Genomic DNA, 22,161 nt, shown 5'->3' with positions numbered 1-22,161 from the left:
TAAAAACATATCCATACGTAAGGATTAAAAAAAAGATATTAAAGGGTAACTGTGCAACAAACATTTTTGGATTTATCACCTAGTTTAAGGAATGGAACATTTCTTTTGAAGTCCCTTATATGTTCCTCCCTAATCCTATTTTCTTTCTGTACCCTTAGAGAGAAGTGACTACTCGTGTTAATTTTGTTTGTATTTCCTCCTTTTTTATTTTAAATCATTTAAGTTTGTTTACTTTAGCAATATATGATTTGGTGGTGCTTTGTGGTAAGCTTTCTGTAGAAAGACTATTGCATATGTTCTTATGTAACTTGCTTCTTTCACTTAACATTATGTTCCTGAGATTCATCTGTGTTGTTGCACATGTCTCTAGAATATCTGAATGTGTGAGTACCACAGTTGATTCACTCTACTGTTGATGGACCTATGGCTGCTATACATATATACTTACACAAGCCCTCCGGTGCCCATATTCGAGAGTTTATTAGACCATTTACGTAGGAATAACATTTCTGAGTCACTGGGTTAAAACATTTCTGGCTTTCAAGAAAATGCCAAATTAGTTTTCAAAATTGTTGTAGTAATTTTTATTTCTATCAACAGTATCTGAGAATTCTAGTACTTGCTATTGTCAGACCTTTTTTTTTTTCAATCCTCACCCGAGGACATTTTTGCATTTATCTTCAGATAGAGCTGGAGGGAGAGAGGGGGAAAGAGAGCGAGAGAAACATCCATGTGAGATTGACTGGTTGCCACCCACATGACCCAACCAGGATGGGGACAAACTGCAACCGAGGTACGTGCCCTCAGCAGGAACCAAACCTGGGACTCTCCAGTCCGCAGGCCAGCGCGCTAACCGCTGAGCAAAACTGGCCAGGGCTATTGTCAGACTTTTTAATCGTTGCCAATTGAGGATATAAATAGTCTCTCTATGTAGTTGAACATCTTTTCTTATGTTTATTGGCCAATAATATTTATTTTCTTTGAATTGTATTATTTATTATTGAGTTTTCTTACGCTTTTTCATTCGCTGGAGTTCTTCATATAGTCTGAATAGTAATTATGTAATTCTCAGAGGCATTGTAAATTTTCTTCCCATTTGTGGCCTGTCAAGTAAAAAAATATTATTTTTAAGTTTTAAAAATATTTCTATTATGGGAATTTTTAACATGTAAAAGTAGAGACTAGTGTAACTAAACCCTGTATACCCATCAGTTACCCTCAACAGTTATCAACATTTTGCCAATCTTATCTATTATTTCTTGTCCTCCTGAAAAGAAAGTCTCAGAGGTAATGTTACTTTTACTGTAAATACTTTAGTATGCATTACTGATTGCTGAGAATTTAAAAAGAATTGCCACCATGCTGTTATCACATCTAAGAAAGTAAATAATTGCTTAATATTCAATTTTCCTAATTGTCTTAGAAATGTCTTTTTATAGTTAGTTTACTGAAATCAGGATCCAAACAAGGTCCAGGTAGCATTTAGTCATCTTTAGTCTCATGAGTCTTTTTTTTTTTTTTTTTGTTATCCTCACCTGAGGACATTTTTTCCATTTTTTGTTCAGATAGAGTGGGGAGGGAGGGAGGGAGGGAGAGAGAGAGAGAGAGAGAGAGGGAGAGAAACATCGACGTGAAAGGGACACATCGAGTGGTTGCCACCTGCACGACCCAACGAGGGCCCGGGACAAACTGCAACCGAGGTACACGCCCTTAGCGGGAACCGAACCCAGGTCTCTCTGGACCGCAGGCTGATGCTCTACCGCTGAGCCAAACCGGCCAGGGCTCATGAGTCTTTTTTTTTTTTTTTTTTTTTTTATCCTCACCCGAGGATATTTTTCCATTTTTTGTACAGATAGAGTGGGAGGGAGAGAGAGGAAGGGAGATAGAGTGAGAAACATCGACGTGAAGGGACACATCGAGTGGCTGCCACCCTCACGACCAACCAGGGCCGGGGACAAACTGCAACCGAAGCACGTGCCCTTAGCGGGAACCGAACCCAGGTCTCTCCGGACCGCAGGCCGACACTCTAACCGCTGAGCCAAACTGTCCAGGGCATCATGAGTCTTTTAAGTCTCTTATTTCATAGCATTTTATACTCCTCCTCAGACAAGAAATACTGTGTGTGTTTATTTTGTATTTTCCTTTGTACTTTTTTGTTTTGGTTTTGTTGTTTGTTTGCTTTTTTGGTGTACAAAAATTTTTTAAATGTATTAACTGATGTAGTTTATTATATTAATTTTTCCTACTAGTTTGATGCTTTTTTGGGTCTTGTTCAGTAAATTCTATTTTCTGTTGTCTTTTAAAGAGTTTAGCAGTTTTTTTTTTGGTTTTTTTTTTAATCCTCACCCGAGGACATTTTTCCATTTTTTGTACAGACAGAGTGGGAGGGAGAGAGAGGGACACATCGAGTGGCTGCCACCCGCACGACCAACCAGGGCCGGGGACAAACTGCAACCAAGGTACATGCCCTTAGCGGGAACCGAACCCGGGTCTCTCCGGACCGCAGGCCGACACTCTAACCGCTGAGCCAAACCGGCCAGGGCGAGTTTAGCAGTTTTAATTTTTACTTCTAAATCTTGAATTCACTGGGATTTAATTTCATAGATAGTTGGAGGTTGGGATCCAATATTAATTTTGTCCATGTGGATAATTAGTTATTATAGTATGTATGATTTTCATAATACTAGCATCTGCATATTACCTCTTTCATAAATCAAATTTTCATATACATGTGTATGTATGTGTGTTGCTGTGCTCTCTATTTTATTTCATTGGCCTATTTGTCACCACAGTGTTCTAATTACTCAAGTTTTATATTATTTCTAGCAACCTGATTGTATGAGTCCTGCAACTTTGTTGTTCTTCAAGATTATTTTTGCTACTCTTGCTTGGCTTTTTGTGTCTTTATATATATTTTAGAATCTGATTACACACACACACACACACAATATTACTATTTTTATTGGAATTGCATTGAATTTGGGGGCAATTTTATCTTTATAATATAATCTCTCCTACTTAGAGCTGATATCATTTCTTATGGCATCTCACTATTAAAAATATGATACACTAATGTAGAAAAATAGAACATTGACTTCAACCTCACACCATATTTTAGATGGCTCATAGACCTCGACATAAAAGCTAAAACTATTAAATTTGTAGATGAAAACAGAATATATTTGTGATGTCCAGATAGGCAAAAATTTCTTTGGCCATAGAAAGCATAAATCATAAAATAAATAAATTGATCCAATTATTAGACTTCATCAAAATTTTAAAACTTCTGTTCATCAAAATAGATTAACAAAATAAATTGGCATAAACAGAGACTAGGAGAAAGTACATGCAATGCATATATGACAAAAGAAAACAACTTAATTTAAAAGTGGGCAAAAATCTTGAATAGATACTTTGCAAAAGGCAGTGCCACTGACCGAAGCACATGAAATGTGTTTAACATCATTAATTAGCAAGGAAATGTAAGTCAAAATCACAGGGAGAACCCTGGCCGGTTTAGCTCAGCCATTAGAGCATTGGCCTGTGGTCCAGAGAGACCGGGGTTCGGTTCACACTAAGGCACCTACCTGGGTTGCAGTTTGTCCCCGGCCCTGGTTGAGGTTGTATGGGTGGCAGCCAGTCAGTGTGTCCCTTTCACATTGATGTTTCTCTCTCTCTTTTCCTCCCTTTCTCCCTTTTGCTCTATCTGAAGATGAATTCAAAAGTGTCCTTGGGTGACGATAAAATTAACAAACAAACAAATCACAGGGAGATACCACTGCATACCCACTAGGATGGCTAAAATAGAAAAAAGAAAGCCTGGCTGGTGTGGCTCAGTGCTTGAGTATTAACCAATGCACCAAGAGGTCGCTGGTTCGATTCCTGGTCAGGGCACATTCCCAGGTTGTGGGCCTGATCCCCAGTAGGGGGCATGCAGGAGGCAGCCAATCAACGCTCTCTCTCCTTGATGTTTCTGTCTCTCTCTCCCTCTCTGTTCCTCTCTCTCTAAAATCAATAAAGGAAAAAAAAGGTTTTTTTTAATGGAAAAAAGAAAGACAATGGCAAATATCAGAAAAAATGTAGAGCCACAGGAACTCTTTCTGTTGTTGGGAGTGTAAAATGCTATAGTAATTATTTTGGAAAAATATTTTAGTTTCCTAAAATATTAAACATACTGCAGTTTGATTCTCAGATACATATCTAAGAGAAATGAAAACATATGTTCACGCCCTGTCTGGTTTGGCTCAGCAGTTAGAGCGTCGGCCCGCGTACCAACAAGTCGTGGGTTCGATTCCAGTCCAGGGCATGTACCTCGGTTGCGGTTCATCCCTGCCCTGGTCAGGTCACGCAAGAGGCAATCAGTCAATGTGGCTCTATCACATTGATGTTTCTTTCGGTCTCTGTCTCTGTCTCTCTCTCTCCCCGTCTCCCAGTCTAGCTAATGATAAATAGAAAAATATCCTCGGTTGAGGAATAAAAAATAAAAGAAAACATATGTTTACAATAAAACCTGTGGAAGAATATTCATAGCAGCTTTATTCGTGACAGCCAAGAAATGGAAACAATCCTTGTCTGTCAAGAGGAGAATACATAAACAATCTTGTGTATCCATACAATGGAATACTACTCAGCAGACACAGAATCGAGCTATTGATACATCAAATAACATGGATGAATCTCATAAACTTTATGCCGAGTGAAAAAATCCAAACACAAAAGGTTATGTATTATTATAGTAATATGAAATTCTAGAGTAGACAAAACCAAATTATGGTGATAAAAATCAAATAATGATTGCTTTGAGGATTGGGAGTTAACTGGGAAGGGGCACGAGGGAACTTTCTGAGCCTTCATAGAGGTGTGAATTACATGAGTGTATGCATTTGTGAAAACTGACTGAATGGTACACTTAAGATTTAAGCATTTCACTATGTGTAAAATATACTGCAGTTTTAAAAAATATCCATTAATAGGAGCATGCGTCTAGAGTTGATAAGAGGGGGCAAGTTAGGGAATTTTTATGCCACCCCTTTAGAGTAGTTCTTTAATAGTTATGGAGATAGAGTATTTAATGCTGTACTTAGTTTGCACTTTTTTGGTCAGTTGTGCAGTCTGAGGAACAATTTTGAGAATCTCATCAGGGTTGAAAAGTAGTGTTTATAAAGGTGAAAAAGGTAATCTTCACAGGATTGAACCAACAGAACCTCACACACCAAGTTCATTCTTCTGATAACCATGTTCTAGACCAGTGGGCCTTAACTGGGGACTTTGTAAACATTTTCTTGACTGGTGGGCATTGTTGTACTACTGACATCTAATTGCATAGAAGTTACAAAGGCTTCTCAACATTCTGCAGTGCACAGGACAGACCCTGCAACAAAGAATTATCTGGGCATTGGTGCCAACTTGGAGAAATCTTGTTCTAGACCTCCCTTATTAATGAGGCTGAGTCAATCTCTGTCAGCCAGGTGCTGACTACATTCATAGTCCAAATTAATTGTTATAAATTGGGCGTTGTTACAAATCATGTATTTTTCCCTGATAGAATTTAGTACCAAATATTTGTAAATATACAGTCTTAAATTTTGAGATGATATTCTACATATTAAGAGCATTTCCCAAATCAAAATTAAATGTATTGTTCCTATTGATTATTAAGTTCTTCAGATGTAGGTTTTGTTCTTAACATTATTTCGTTAAATATCGAAATATAGTATGGTGATTACCAGAGGGAAGTGGGTGAGGGCAGGTACAAGAGGATAAAGGGGGATAAATGGTGACAAAGGGAGACTAGACTCTATGGGTGGTGCACACACAATACAATATGCAGATGATGTACACTTGAAACCTATTTAATTAACCACTGTAACCCCAATAAATTCAATAAAAATATATAAAAAATAAATATCTAAATAAATGACCTTAGTCATCTCTCTTTTAAAAAAAATAAAGAGGCTTTATTGTCAAATTACAAGAAGAAAATAATTTCTGTCAAGACAGTAATTTCTGTCTTGTTTTTTCCCCTCTCTCCACAGAATGACAGGGAGCGAATTTTTCTCTCGTTTCCCGGAACTCTATCCTTTTCTTCTCAAACAGTTAGAAGCTGTATCCAATACTGTGGACAGGTAAGAAGAGAACTGGGTGGGGCAATGTGAAATTAAGGATGTGAATCAAGGGAGATTTTTCCCTCTGGGCAACGGTTTTTAATCAACTACTTCCTTGTACTGTAGATGGATTTTTTTTTTAAAGTGCTTCTTTATTACATCATGTTGCCTGATTCTCTTGAGTAGATTTATGCATGAAAAGTTGTATAAAATCCTGTTTTATATTATATTTTTAAAAACCTGTTTTATAGTAAATTTTACCAAATTTAATCCTCTTTTTAGTGTTATACAGGAAGCAGTTTCTTAGAAGCACATGGTGATTTCCTCTAAGAATCATTTTCTTCCTATTATATGTAAAAATGTGTGTGTTTACATAATGAGTTTACTTTAATGCACACCTGTCATTTTTTATTACTGGCCCGTTAAAGCTGACTGTTGTGAAGCAGTCACCTCTGATCAGAAGTGGTTCTGGTCTACCTGAGCAAAGATGGCCAGTGACCCTGGAAACACACAAAGCCGTAAAGAGGGTGTCTGGCTCAATCAGGCCAGAAAGAGAAGTTCACCATTGTCCTTCCAAACACATTCTGTAGCTGGTGGTGGAATTTTTATTATGGGCATCATTTTTATTCTTCTAGCACTTGGTATGAATTTATACTAGTTGTAATGGGAAAATAAAACAACATCAGTGAATTTCACTTCTGTGTATGATGCCTTTTCCCATTAGTAACTTGTGCAGACAGGCTTTTCTGGCCCTAGTAAGTGACTCTCATGCTTTCTTAAGGACATTTGGATGTTGAAAGTTTTACATTTCATTCTCTGGAACAGGCACCTGTCGTGTATGAACAGCTCAAATGAAAACAGCAGACTCGAATTATTAAATGACTAGTTTTGAAGAGTCTTGTGCAAAAGCCCACTCCATGGCTTTGACAGTTCTTCTTCATTTGCACATTAGGAATATATGAAATGAATGGAGAAAAAATATGAAAAAAGGAAAACTATCCCTTAACCATAGAGTCTCACTTTATATACATAATTATTTAATGAGGAAATTTGGGTGAAGATAGTGCCTCACCTCTTAAGTTTTAAATCTTTTATGTCCAATGATTGTGTTTTTCAGTGATATAGGAGAACTGAACCGTCATCCAAGCATGTTTCTCTTACTTCTGGTGTTGGGGAGACTCTACCCGTCCCCGATGGACGGCACCCATTCTGCTCTCAGCATGGCGCCTTTCATTCCCTTCATTGTCAGGTAGTGTGTGCTTCGTGGGAACAATGGGGGAGGCCATGGGGACTTTATGGGGGCATTCTATCTTGTTCTTATTGCAGAGAGTGTAGGTTTTTTTCTTTTTTTTTTTTTTTTTAACTTTGGGAGGGGTCTACTGAAGGAAAGGAATAGGAGGTATTGCCATTGCCCCAAACTGGTCAGAGAAAAGTGCTTATGTTGAAGGTGTAGGAGCTCATATCTACTGTTTAAATAATGTTTCCTTGAAGTCCTGCCTGCCAGTGGATGTGTGGTGTTGATAGGAGATGCCCCCTTTTGAAAGGCAGAGCCTGGCTGTTGCATTGCCTCTGTGTTGAGCCTGGCCAGCATGGGGCAGGCTTGGTCCTGGCATATATCCTGTCCAAGACTTCAAGAGGACCTCTGGCTCTTCACTATGGAGCAGTTTCCTAGTGGGTATAAGGAGTAGCAGCATCTAGATGGCACTGCCGTGTAGCATGAGTTCACTGCCCACTTGTTTTTTCTTTCAAGCTTGGAGTACCTGAGAAAGAAAGGGCCGTGCATATAGATTATGCATGGAGTCACGTGGTAACAGGTTTTTTCTGCCTCTAGAGCCCATTACCACTTCCTCTGTTACATTTTTTGAGGCATCTGCCAACTTCTGATCACCTTTTTCATTTTGGATCAGAGGCCTTAGTAACTAGGCCTCCAAAAAGTATTGAAATTTTCTTGTGAAATTATTTCAGAACCTGTCAGAATAGTTCGCTTATAACTCTTCTGCCTACCTCTTTATAAAACACCACCTTCATTTTTATGTTGTCTTCCAAAAACTGAAATGAATTTAAAGCAGGATAAAATATACCAAACTTACGAGAGTGTTTTTGTTATTTAAGTGGTGTCCTGGGTTCCACTTCCTGGTTTCGCAGAGCTGACTGATGCATTTTAGTGTGAGAAACCATTAAACACGAGATTCCGACATGTGGTTGCTGTAGCCATTTGTTTTCGCCAAGCCCTGGCTGTGGCTGTGTTATCTGTGATCACAGAGATGACTCACTCAGATTGGTTTTTATTTCCTGAGACACAAAGTTACCAGTCTCCCTATCCAGCATTTGGTGATTCATTTTAGGAATCTGGGTTGTAATTTTACTTTCAGGAACATTTTAAAATTGTACTTTCACATGTAACTGGAAAGAACTAAAAAACGTTTCAGAAAGTCGACGGGAGGGGAACAGGCACATGCACAGAATCACAGTGTAGGCTTTAGAATTTTGTCAAACTGTGTTGAGAACATTCACTTTGTGGTAGCTTCTTACTGATCACTCTGTTAGGTGTTACATCTCCTAGAAACCAGAAATTACTACATTGATAGTATCATTCCTAACTCTTATTTGTTCATTTACAATACAGTCAGAATGCTCATGTAACTAATTATATTCAGAGCACTTTTTTCAAATGTCATAAAGAAGCATACCATTATCCTTTTCTTCTAGTGAGAATGCCTTGGTTACTAGTTGCTTTCTACATGAGTAAAGATTCATAGGTTGCCCGGCCAGTGTGGCTCAGTGGTTGAGCATTGACCCATGCACCAAGAGGTCGCCGGTTCGATTCCTGGTCAGGGCAGGTGCCCGGGTTGTGGGTCAAATCCCCGGTGTGGGGTATGCAGGAGGCGGCCAGTCGATGTCCTCTCTCATTGATATTTCTCTCTCTCTCTCTCTCTCTCTCTCTCTCTCTCTCTCTCTCTCCCTCCCTCCCTCCCTCCCTCCCTCCCTTCAAAAATCAATAAAGAAAAAAAAAAATTCATAGAGCACCACCACCAGCAGTTGCCACAGTTGATTCCTTAAGAGTGTCCGTAGGGTCTAATTTATTGAATATTCATGTGTATTATAGGATATATAGTGTTTCTCAAACTTACAGATGTAAACATATGACTTGGGAATCTGTAAATTCTGGCTCAGTAGGTTTGGGGTAGGGCCTGAGAGTCTGCCTTTCAAACTAACTTCCAGGTAATGCTGATGCTTCTGGTCTGTGGATCACACTTTGAGCAGCAAGATTAAATCTGGTATTTTAAACCTAGACATTGTCAGAACCCCCACCCCCAACACAACACAAAGGTGGTTTTAATAAACTAGATGGTAGAGGGTCATACTTGGTACTTGGTTAGACTATTCAGGGTGTTTATTAGTAGATTTTGACCCAAAATGCAGAGTACAAGCAAGAAAGTATTCAAAGCAGAGAGGTCAGTAGGAAATAGACCAACCTTTATTGAGCTCTGATTATTTGCCAGGCACTGAACTGCATTTTGCATAGAGTGACTCTGAGATGAGGTGTTACCACCTCCATTTTCCTGTTGAGGAAACTGAGGTTCACAAAGCAAGTCAGTTGTAGAGCTGGAATATGAACCCAAGAGTGCAAGATTGTCAAGAATGTTGGGTGTACTCTTGCAGGTACACCAAAATAACCAGTTCCTTTTTGTGTAGCCAAGAGCTTTAGCTACACTGAGTAGGCCCACTGCTTAGAGCAATAAGGAGTCTATATCCAGAGATCGTAGATCAGAGTGCAAGCAGTTTTCAGGATATAGAAGCCAGGTCCCCACCAGCAGTGGGATCTGCTCCTTACTTTGCTGTTTCAGTAGTGAAGGTGGCTTTGTTGAATGCCACACTTCTCTCAGGCTCACATCTGTGGGATCATCGCCTAGGGTAATGGGGTTGGTCTGTGGCCAGGTTCAGAGGACAGCTCACTGTTCTTTCTTTACCATCTTCTGTGGTTCAGTGGAAATATCCTAAACTTAGTTAGAAAACCGAGTTTTAGGTTTCATCAATTTACTACAGAGATAACCCCCTGCTACCCTGAAATGTTCACAGGCACACTGGAGTTATGAACTGTGAACAGATTTTTTTTTACAATAGTGGATTTGATAAAACTGTATAAATTTGATTTAAATTGCTTTTGAGAAAATTATTTATAAAGAAAGTGAAAAATTGGTCACAAAACCTTCCATTCTAGGTAGTATTTGTGGGTCTAGTCATGGTAAAGATTGGGGTGCTTTGACATGGGATAATAGCTGAAAAGATGGATGTTTGCATAAGTGGATGGGCGGTGTTTTATTTTTGTAGCATTGTTGATGTTAATTTATGTACTTGGAAGAGCTCTAATCAGGCTCTTGGATACTCTGAGTTTAGCTAAAGAAATTTTTCAGCTAGTGGGAGTAGCACAAAGGTTGTTATGCTAAAGTGAATTGCACAATGAGAAGATTAAAGGCCCCAATGACAGCTTTTTATTTCCTTTTGATTTATGTATCCTTACTTGCCATTTCCTTCCTCTCTGATAGTATTTGTAAGTATTATTAGTATTCTTGTTCCTTGTCCCACATTGGGAGTATAAACTTAAATCTATGTTGATTTTCTTTGTTGACTTAAATTTTAGATCTTTCAGATTTGGATCTTCCAAAGTTATGCATGTGTGCAGTTATGATTGTTGCATCATCTTGGAACAGAAATGATCTTGCTAATCCCAGTGTTTTGCTTGTAAGTTTTTGGTTTTGATCCAGTATATTTTATGTCCCTGATGCTATGCTGGATCCAGATATACAGCTCTTTACCATGAACATGATGCCTTTTATAAAAGGGACCCCGGTTAGCTCCCTGAATACAGCTCACCAGTGCCCACTTGTCTTGGGCTTTTTAGAGACCAAAATATTTCTGGACATGCACCTTTAAATTCCCTTTCACAAGCAACATTCAAGTTTGAATTGAACTGTAGGAAACCAAATACGTTCAAACCTAAGTGACAGCATGAGGTCCCAACCAGAGCAAAAGCTCTAGACTCGAGATCTGATTCTGTCCAAGCTCTGCCACTTACTCACTTGCTGTGATACTTGGATAAGGCTATTTACCCTCTGGACCAGTATGGTACCTGTGTTTGTAAGCATCAATGGAGACAGAAAGCACCTTCTACTGCCGATAACTGAAGTCTCAGCATCAGAGTAATATCTGTGGGAGAAACCAATCCCTCCGCTGCCTTTTATTCACTCTTTGGGTACTTTTAAAAGGATACCCACACACCCACACCCACCTCCTGTTTTATACTTATTTTCATTATGAATAACTTCAGGATGTTTTTCCCCAAATCATTTTAGTCATTGTTCACTTTAGATAAATTTTCAGTGAAATCTGCTTTTCTTTTCTCTAGAAAACATTGAAGTACAAGTAACAATACCATCTCAATTAAACACATGGCAATGGAAATCAACCATAGAGACCTAGACAAAGAAACGTTTTTAGTTGAGATATTGAAAAACCTAGCCAACAATTTTTTAAAAACTGGAAAATATGTGTTTTATATCTTTTAAAACTATTTTGTGGAACTTTTTGATTATGCTAGTCTTAAAAGGGGATTAGGTACAAAAACTGAATTAAGTTAGGCCTTTGAAGCCTTTGGTATTGGGAAATAACATTGACTCTTGCTTTATTTTTCTTGAAGGTTACATAATTCAAAGATTATCGCTTTACTCATTACCCAGGTTATGAAGTTGAAAGAACTTGTTTTCCACAGTGTAGAGTTGGGGTTTTTGCAGTAGACAGTAATTGGCTTCTACCTTCATTTGTGATTGTAATACTGGGAGCTCTCCTCAAAGGCTATATCTTTCTATTGGCTCTGTCTTCCCAGAATCCTTATAGATAAGTGGAAGACAGGAATTTCTTTCTGGAGAGATAAATGTGGAAACACTGCTGGGAAGGAAGACATGCCCTTCATTCTCTCCACCTCAGCTCTAATCATCTCTCCCTCTGAATGACTGTAGCATTTGCTGCTTAAACCTCTTATCTTGCTGTTAGTCATTACTGCATCATACTATAATTTATATGCTCAATGGTTATTCTCTCCAAATAAATCTTCATCTCTTTCCATGGAGAAGCAGCTATGGGTTTTTTGGTTTGTTTTTGTTTTGTTGGTACCTTTCTCTGCCTAACCCAGGTTTGGGCACAGACTAAATTGTTAACCTCAAAATGAAACATTATGAATTGAAGCAGTTTGTGCCTTAGCAGATCTGTGTATCTCCAAAGTACTTGAGGGACTCTGGTCCTACAATATTAGAGCCACATTTCGTGTCCCACTGGTTATTGGTTTTGTAGAAAGGAGGCTTGGCTGGGTTTTGTTTTTCCTGGCCTTTTGAGAAGTCTTGTGTTCTAATATGAGCTCTGACATTAATTTTATTTTGACTTCACCTGTCTGCACCTCTGTTTCCTTTTCTATCAAATTAAGGGATTATATATTTCTTAGGTCCTCTCTGGCCTCATAAGCCTGTGACCTGAGGCCCTCCTGGGCTCTGAACTCCTCTCCCCTGCCGGCTGTCTAGTAAACTGCTCTGGAGGCCCACCTCACAGCTACCTTGCTACAGGCTGTAGAACCAACTGAGAGCAGTCTGGGTTGATAAGAACAGAAGAAGGAGGGAGGTGCCATTTTTCTGTTGAAAGCCATAGAATTATAAACAAGCCAAAACATGTGGGGAGAAGACTCCCAGATTGATGGGGCATGAATATTGTAGGGCCCCTCTGTGCTTTGGCTGTCAGTCTGCATAATGGGGTAATCCTGCTTACAAAATAGCAGATAAAAGCTCCTTGGTCTGCTTGTTAAGAAACATTCTAGAGAAAGGAAGGGGTTGGCATATAGTGGTGATAGAAAGAGGGCAGACTTTAAACTCCTGTTTTGGCTTGTCTCTGCCAGTAAACTGGGAGGAAGGCCCTGAAGGCAGATTAAGCGAGGTGATAGGAAGAGAGCACTGTCTCCTGTGCATGAAGGCAAATCCTGGGACTCAGATAAGTTACAGCCTCCATCCAAGTGAGTGTGGAACCTGTCAGTCTTTTGAGGGATGTGGAATGGTAATGTTAAGCTAGCAGGTTGAAGATAGGATTTTGAAAGAGAGAGGAAAAGGCATATTTTATCCATGACCAAATAATTATGTTGATATTAACTGTTTAGACTGGATCATTCAATGTATTACTTGTGAGTGCTTCACACTTTATTTGCTGAGAGCCGGTAAGAAGTCCCTAAGAATAAATCATGCCTGAGTCATCTCATTGTTTTGATGGGATTACTAATCTGATAGGTGAAGACAATGCCCCTTTATTCAACATTTGAGTTACTTACTTAAATAAAGACAGACTAAATGGCATACTTATCAGGTTTGTGTACAACATAAATATAGTAGGTTATGGATACAAATTCAAAATACTCTTTAATCGTGAGAGTGAAAAACACAAATTTAGACTAGCAGCCATACCTGTGTGTGGCTGGGGAGGATGGCATTGAGGAAGCATATACCAGCAGCTTCAGTTCTGTTTGTGATACAAGCTAGGTTCTGGGCAGATGGTTGATTGTCATCTTTTCCATACTTTTTTTGTTGTGTTTTTTTTTTGTTGTTGTTCATCCCCACCTGAGGAGATATATATATTTTTTTCTTTATTGATTTTAGAGAGAGAGAAAGGGAGAGAGAAAGAGATAAAAATATCAATGAGAGAGAAACATCAATTGACTGCCTCCTGCATGCCCCCCACTGGGGATTTGGCTCACAACCTGGGCATGTGCCTTGACCAGGAATCGAACCAGCGACCTCTTGGTGCATGGGTTGACGCTCAACCACTGAGCCACACCAACTGAGCAACACCCGAGGGTATTTTTTCTGTTAACTTTTAGAGAGAGTAGAAGGGAGGGAGGGAGAGAAACACTGATGTGAGAGAGACACATCAGTTTGTTGCCTCCTGCATGCACCCCAACCCAGATACATGCCCTTGACTGGGAATCAAACTTGCAATCCTTGGGTGTGTTGGTCGATGCTCTAACCACTGACCCACACCAGCCAGGGCTCTCCATACTCTTATTTGGTATGTCTAATATAGTCCATAATTAAAAAATAAGATTCAAAATAGCCTTGGAAGCCCTGGCCAGTTTGGTTCAGCGGTTAGAGCGTCGGCCTGAGGTCCAGAGAGACCGAGGTTTGGTTCCCGCTAAGGGTGCGTACCTTGGTTGCAGTTTGTCCCCAGCCCTGGTTGGATTGTACGGGTGGCAGCCACTCAATGTGTCCCTTTCATGTCAATGTTTCTCTCTCTCTCTCTCCCTCCCACTCTTTTTGAACAAAAAATGGAAAAATGGCCTCAGGTGAGGATAAAAACAAAATAGCCTTGGAAGACTAGATTGATAGACTATCTAGATAACATTTAATAGAGATATATATCATATTCTGATATTTTTAAAGAAAAGTCAAAATTGTGTGCATACAGAATGGGGCTGTCTCACTTCAAAGCAGTTTTTATTTTAAAAAGTCTTGGGGAATGGTATTTTTCTGGTGAGCTCTAAGGAAGAAGTGTGACACAGTTACTGCTTCCATGTAGTGAAGGTTTTAGTCCCCCTCCATTCTGCTGGTCAGACTAAACCCACATCATTTTGCTTGTTATGTTCTGCTCTGGACTTCCCATTTTAAGAGGGTCACTGATAAACTAGTATTTATACAGAGGAGGTGACCAAGATGAGGAGGAAGCAAAACATCTGGAAATAGTTAGGCTGGAAAAAACTTTGAGGCAACATGGTAATGGTCTTTACATACTTGAGAGGCTGCCATTTGGCAGAAGGCAGATAATTTCTGTTTTGTGTTTCCAGTGGGAAAGTATGAGATAGATTTCAGATTTCAATATAAAGAATCTGGTGAAAGTTAGCATTCTCCATCAGGAGAATAAACAGATTTCCATGATGCTGAACTAATTGAAAGTATGCAAGGAAAGCTGATCCCATGTTGGGGCAGCGCGTCTGAGGTTGGGCTAGATGAACATCATGGCAGCTTTTTGAAATTTCTTATTTTAGAACAGCTGAACAACTCAGCTGTGGATTTTAAATGTGTAGTGAATGAAATTATAAATCCTTCTCTAAACCTGTAACACATATTTGTGTATTTTTATAAAGGGTTCTTCCATCTCCCAAAGAAAAGTAATTGGGATGTCATTCTTGGCATGGCCCACGAGGTCACGGTGGTCTGCTCCTACAAGGTGCCCTTCAGCAGTGCATCCACTAAAATCTAGCTTCTGAGTAACTTCTATAACTTTGTTTTGGATAGTTCTGAAAACTTTTTTTTTTGGCCTATGGGATGTTATGTCTGAAAAGCATTCCTTATTAATTTAATTATCTCTTTTTGATTGTTGTTGCTATATTTTTCTCCATTCCAGATGTTGGCTTAAGCCACATTTGTTTTCTGACAAGTACAAGGAACATCTGACTCTTTGAGAAAGGTCAGAGATGCTTTTCTAAAAGCGATTAAAATAGATAACTCTTTGTTGTCCAGACTTCCAGAAGATCTTGAACAGACATGCCTGAAGAGAGAGTACAGGAGTCCTCAAGCCTATTACAAGTAGAAATGGCTGAGAATAGGGCTTTGCTGGTGCTGTTAATATAGAACTCCCTCCACCAAGCCAACCAGAGGTCCAGAGCTCCGCCCTTCCTGCGGTTACTACTGAATTCCCAGAGCCTTGGGAAATGGGATTAAAGGTTAGGTCTTCCTATACCATCCTGAGAGAAGGGACCTGCTATTCCATCAATGTATGGAAACCCTGACCTTTGATTTTACCAGTGGACTCTGATTCCAGGTCAGGATTGTCAAGGGACAGATGTTGAGTTCTGCCCAAGGGGGTTTTTAGCTGTTAAATTTTTCTCTTTGCCTACAAGCCAAATTTGTGCCCACCTGCTTTCATACAGATATGTAAATGACCCTAGTTATTACTTTCCTTGGGACTATTTGTTGTAGTACAGAGACATACATTTTAAGGTAAAGCATTGAATCTCTGGTGGTAGAATTGTGGGCCTTACATGAGAGAGGACCTAAAAGCAGATTGGAAGGTTTGTTTCCTAATGTTGGTGAAATCTCAGTTTGGGCAGCTACTTCCTTGGTCTCCTTTTTTATTGTGGCCCTGCCTAGCTAGTGCTTTATTTGGAGCACTATGCTCATGACCCTCTAAATTTCCAAATTCTACCTGAGATAGCTGAGGTTCATTCTGTGGAATGAAATCATGTTTTTTTTTTTTGTATTGAGTGGCTTTTTTGCAAAGAGTTCTGGCATAAAAAGATACTCTGTCATCTGTCACCAATTTTTATCTCTCAGTACCTAGAGAGGGCCTGGCCAATTTCATCCATGGTGTCAGATCTCTTTAAGACCGTTTTCTAAATACATTTTAGTAAAAGGAATGAGGAGTTCCCCTCATATGGAATGCATTGACAAAGCCAGCTAGAAAAATAAAACTTGTAGGGACCAGCTTTTCTCAACATTATCTGTTACTTCAATAGGCCAGTTCGGGTCATGTTAGAACAAGTGATTTGATCTGCAAACAACCTCATTCTTAGGTGAAATTTCTGACAATGATGATAATCCATATCCTATTGATGCCATTCACTCTAAAACTTAGAATCCAGTCAGTTAATAGATTAACCAAGTAGTTGTGAAATATGCACTGTATACCTAGCTAGTGTTTGGTCTTGGGTAAGATGCAAAGTAAAGAAAAAAGGTCTTCATCCTTGAAGAAGTTACTGATTACCAAGATAAAATCCATGCTTGTGAACCTGACATACTGTATATTAACCATATGATTATTTGACAGATACACCAAGGACCAAGAATTTATAAACAAGGGAAAGCACCAGAGGGTTGGAGAAGTTCAGGAGGACTTTCCAGGTGTCAAGGCAGGAAAATAATATGGGCATTCAGCCTACCATCTCCAGGACATTGAGAAACCCCCCTGGTGATTAGCTGCTCATGCGAGAGGAGAGAAAAGCCAAGCTGTCCACTCCGTAGACAGTGGAATCTAACAAGGGGAAGATTGTGAGAGCCAGTTTTATAAGTTATATCTTGAAGGTCATCATAAAGAGCTTTGCTTCCCCTTGCATCAAGGGTGACCCAGGAAATTAACAGGAGAAACCAAATATTTTTCCTAAGAAGCTTTTATTTCCTTATCCTTAATTATTTTCTCAAATATTGTAGCTAAATAATGCTGAATTAAAGGATTTGATAACACCAAGTCCCCAGTGCCAGCTAACATGCAGTCATCTCATCTTACATGGTAGGGAACATTTTAAGATCAAAAATGTATTTTTTTCTCTGTAGGCAGAAAATATCAGGGAATAGAGTAAGAAGGTAAAGATCAATTATAATAGGCTTAAAATGAGGACACGTGAAAATAATGGCAGCATGTTTTGGTTATCGTCTCCGGGCTGGCACCGTGTTTTCCCCTCCCTCTTTGGGCCTTGACCCTTACCAGTCTATTTATAATCTTCTAGTTAAAACAAGCTTTTTTAGTCACATCAACTACACAGGATACTTTTGCCCTTTCACTTTTCCCTTTGTATCTTATTTTTCTCACTCACCTTGAACATTGAGACTCTTGACCAATTACAGATAATTCTCTTTTTTATTATTTATTCTTGTCCTTCACTTTATTTTGTGAGTGCTCTTCATCACCGGTTCTTCTACCCATTAAATATATTTGCTGAGGGCCTACTTTGTGTTGTTGCCCAAATCCAATGCCCCCACTTTCATCACCTCTTATTTACAAGAGAAAATATAGGCCATTAGGCACGGACTCTCTCCGTAGAGACACTCACTCTACCTACCACCCTAGTTCTCCCCTTTGTTTTTAGCCAGACTCTTGGAAAAGGTTTTCTGTGGTAGTCTCCAATTTCTCCCCTCTTATTTGTTCATTAAACCACTACATTCAGATAACATTGAAATAGGAGTGACCTCCTAGTTACAAAAGCCACCAGATGCTTTTCAGCCCTTATCTTTTTATATCTTTCTCTGGAATTTGACACTGGTGCACACTCCCTTCTTTACGACTCTCTCCTCTGTGGCCTTCTTTGGCCATTGTTTCTTTCTCCTCTTGGCAGGGCCTGTTCCTCCTGTTGTCTTCCAAATATTGGTGCATCTCTTTGTTTTGCCCTCCACCCTCTTCTTTTTCACTTTGCATGCATTTTCCGGAGTTGCTACTCACATACACTGAGTCAATTCTAGAACTAGAACTTAGAGAGAATCATTGATTCAACTTTCTATTACTGGACAACTCCTTTTTTTTTTTTTTTTAAACTGATTTTTTTTAGAGAGAGAGAGGGGAATGGAGAGGGAGAGAAACAGTGATTTGTTGTTCCACTTATTTATGCATTCATTGGTTGCTTCCTGTATGTGCCCAGGGATCAAACCCGCAACCTTGGCACATTGGGACAGTGCTCTAACCAACTGAGCTACCCAGCCAAGGCCTTGGTCAACTCCTTCTGCCTGTCCCACAGACACCCAAAAGTCAGCAGTTTCAAACTAAGCCCCCAGGAAATTCCTCTGCACCCTGGATTTGAATAGCCATCTCTTAGGGCCTAACACAATGTCTAACAGCACATTCCACCTGGCCAGCTATAGTCAGAGGACTTCTTAAAAGGAAACACGTTAGAATCAGGATTCAGAGTATCAAATAGGACTGCTCCCCCCTTCCCCTGTGTCATTCATGTGTACTCAGTAACAAAGGAGCATTGGTTTAAAAATCCAGTAAGTTTGAAAGTATATGCTCTTTTTCTTATATTGATTATCATCAGTTTGAGGTAGCAAATGGCAAGTACCTTTCTTTGGAGATGGAAAAGCCAAGGCCCAGAAGGATAAGCATATTTCCCCAGTCAAAAAGTAATTCATTAAGGAGTCAGGTATTGATTCATTTATTTATCTACTCAACAGATATTTACTGCAAACACTGATTATGTGTCAGGCATGTTAGAAACACAGTGGAGAATCAGACAGATAAGATTTTTGGCATAATAGGGTATCCTTTGTGCTGTATTGCTTCTTGGTCCCTATATTCTTTGCTCTGATTTGTTTTTCATCTAATTAGTGATAAATGACAATAATTAGCAAATACTTACTATGGGCTGGACACTATTTTAGGACTTAATATATACTAATTCACTTAATTATGACAACACTGAGTTCTGTAATATGCTATTCCCATTCGACAGAGAGGGAACAGTTGGGCAGGAGGAGGTTTAGAAATGTGCCCGAGGTCATACTGTGAGAAGCCTGGTTCAAACCAGGCAGTCTGGCTCCTGGCCACTCCCTTAGCTATGCTCAAGCTTAACAACAGTATGCCCTTCTAACTCATCTGTTTTGCTATAGCTGTGGAATAGGACCAGCTGGTTCTGAACATGCCAAAATTAACCTGCAGTTTTAAATAACAAACATTTGGTCTGACTTTGCTTTCTTGAGATATCTCCTCCATTGTCCCCCATGGGCGTAGCTTTGGCAGTGGTCTCATTTTCCAATCTGAAATTAGTAGAAAAGGAAGAAAAACTTGCAGTTGAGCCCAAGTGGTTGTGACAGGTTGCTAAATAAAACTGGCTCAACTGAAGTTCTGAGATTCTTGAGAAATACTGAGAATTTCTTACAAAAGAAATTTTCCTTATAATAGGAAATCATGGGTCATTGCACAGTTATAAGTATTTTAGTAAAGAGAAAATATGTCTTGAGGCTAAGAGCCTCAGACCCATAATGAGATTATTTGTGGGCTACTATTTATGCATAATTTTAAAACTATTAGAAAATATACTTTACATCTGTCTTTATCATCTTAATTTTCCACCGTTGAAACCTCACATAATTTTGAAAATCATTAGAGTTGTTGAAAGAAAAAATAATAGTAACAAACATTTATATAAGACATTAATGTTTACAAAGTACTTTTATACACAGCCTACTTGATCATCCTCTTCATACTCTTAGAAAGAAAACAATCACAAAAATATAAATACATGTTGACATTTAAAAAAAATTATCTTATATGGTAATCCTAAACTTATTTGGAAAAAAGGCAAGTCTGAATCAGTGAAGTGTTCAAATCAGTGAAGTGAATATTATGAAATGAAAGTTTCATTACTCCAAATTGCCTAGAGTAACTTTAGGGAACTGCTCTAATGGGTGGATAACGATAGCATCTGGTTAACGTATTAGTTGATAGTTCATACCACAGAGCCTCTGAGGTGGGTTGAAAACCCCTTTGTATCTCAGTTTCATATTTTTCATGTGCACAGTCCCACGTCCTCCTTCACTAGCCCTAAGTTACCAGCCAAAACCTGCTGGACAGAACCCTAACCATGGGATGTGCCCCAGGGAGAATTCCTGCTCTGGGTCATTCATGTCCTTGGCCACTAGTTCCCAAGAGACGGCCACGCTTCTTCTAACTTTAAATGAAAACTCTTCAGCCCCAAAGGTTAGCTCAGCCTTAGAATGAATATTCACAAAATCAAAATTAGACGGGCCCACGTGAATGAGATTTTTCTGTTTGGTCTCTACAACATCCAGAGATTAACAAAATATATATTTGTGTGAAGGGTGCTACTGTGTACACAAGCCTGCTGCTTTTTGATTATTACAGTTATACAGAAAAAGGCCATCTGTTTTGGTAGAAACTATGGAAATATATCTAGGTCACCAAGGAAAAGCTGAATTGTTGCTGAAGGATATGTGACACAGACAAAATAATTTACAAAGCGGTGGGTAGAAAATATTTTCAAACACTGAACCAAGTGAGTTACTTAAGCCACCCTTTTGGGTAATGGGTGAGTAGTGTTGGTTTGTTTTTTTCTTGACTATTCATTTTTCTTTTCTAGAAGAATCTCTTTTTTTCTTGTAAAGCCAGCATTTAAGGCTCAGCTTCTTTTCAGCTTGGCTAGAATGAAAAGTAAAATTTATTTAATACTAATTATAACCTGCATAAGTCTAGTGAAGAGAAACTTAAGAAATGTAATTCTTGTTTTCTAGCTGAACTTCAGTGCCATGTAATTAATATAATTCAATCACTTCTTACCCACTTTTTTTCCTGCATGATTTAAGACATCAGAATTTAATTCATAGCCAGAGTGAAAACCCGACTTAGGAAAAACTTGAAAAGACTAGCGAGGGATTTGCATTCTGTTGCATGGTTGAACATGTCCCCAAATAGCAGCTTCAGAATGGTGATAGAATTCCCCATTGAAAACTGGCCAGCAGAGGGGCTTCCCAGCACCTGCCCCCTGGTCCTCACACTGTGAACTGTCATGAGGGCCCTTGATAGACCTAGGAGGCTCCATAGGATTGCTGCTCATCCTGCCAGGAGGACACTAGTATTACTGGGCAATCTTTTCTCTGGAGTGGAAGCCCCTGGCTGTGGGTTTTGGAATTGGCCAGCCACAGTGGCTCCTGGGTAAATATTCCTGGGTTCTAAGTAGAGTGGGGAATGCAAAGCCCTGTTTTCCCCAAGTCCTTCCACAACCAATTTGTGACTTGTTGTCACGAGGTTTGAGTGGAGTGTCCATGTTGGAAGGGGGAATAGGAAAAGCTTTCTACTAATTCATAGGCACTCCCGTAGCAGTCTCTCTTCCCCTTAGGAATGAAGCCACTCAGACGGCCAGATTCTAACCCCACTGTAGCCATTCACCCAGACCGGCTTTACCCCTAGGACAATTGAAAGCTGTGTGAAGTGATTTAAGAGGTCCTAAACAGTGCCTTCTACCCCCTGGTTTTCTCAGATGCTGCCTCCCTTTTGAGCTGACTCCTGAAGTTTCACAGGCAGACTTTCTTCTTTAAATTCTATGGTTTTGACTCCTTCTAAAATGGGAATTCTATGAGGTATATCATTTTAAGTTAGTATTACTGATTATTCCACCGTATGAATTAGTTTAGGTTTCTTTGGTGACGACAGAGGAATAGAAGAAGGCCAGGTCTTGGGCAGGGGGCAGAACTTGGAACAACACAGAAAGCAAGTTGCCGCTGTTCCACGTGGCCTAGGCGAGGACTGCAGT

General features: G+C 39.4%; 1 protein-coding gene across 1 annotated transcript in view; it reads left to right on the top strand.

The window, feature by feature from the left end:
- The window catches only part of THADA (THADA armadillo repeat containing), a 323,998-nt gene that overhangs the window by 137,359 nt on the left and 164,478 nt on the right, over positions 1 to 22,161 (top strand). The window contains exons 27-28 of the mRNA XM_036262631.1: positions 6,036 to 6,125; positions 7,222 to 7,353. Of these exons, the coding sequence (XP_036118524.1) occupies positions 6,036 to 6,125; positions 7,222 to 7,353 (222 nt within the window). The remainder of the gene's footprint in view (positions 1 to 6,035; positions 6,126 to 7,221; positions 7,354 to 22,161) is intronic.

This window comes from Molossus molossus, unplaced genomic scaffold (assembly GCF_014108415.1).
Source record: "Molossus molossus isolate mMolMol1 unplaced genomic scaffold, mMolMol1.p scaffold_m16_p_15, whole genome shotgun sequence".
In the NCBI taxonomy this organism is placed as follows: Eukaryota; Metazoa; Chordata; class Mammalia; order Chiroptera; family Molossidae; genus Molossus; species Molossus molossus.
The sequence above is the reverse complement of the archived record's forward strand: the minus strand, read 5'-3'. Positions and strand labels throughout refer to the sequence as shown.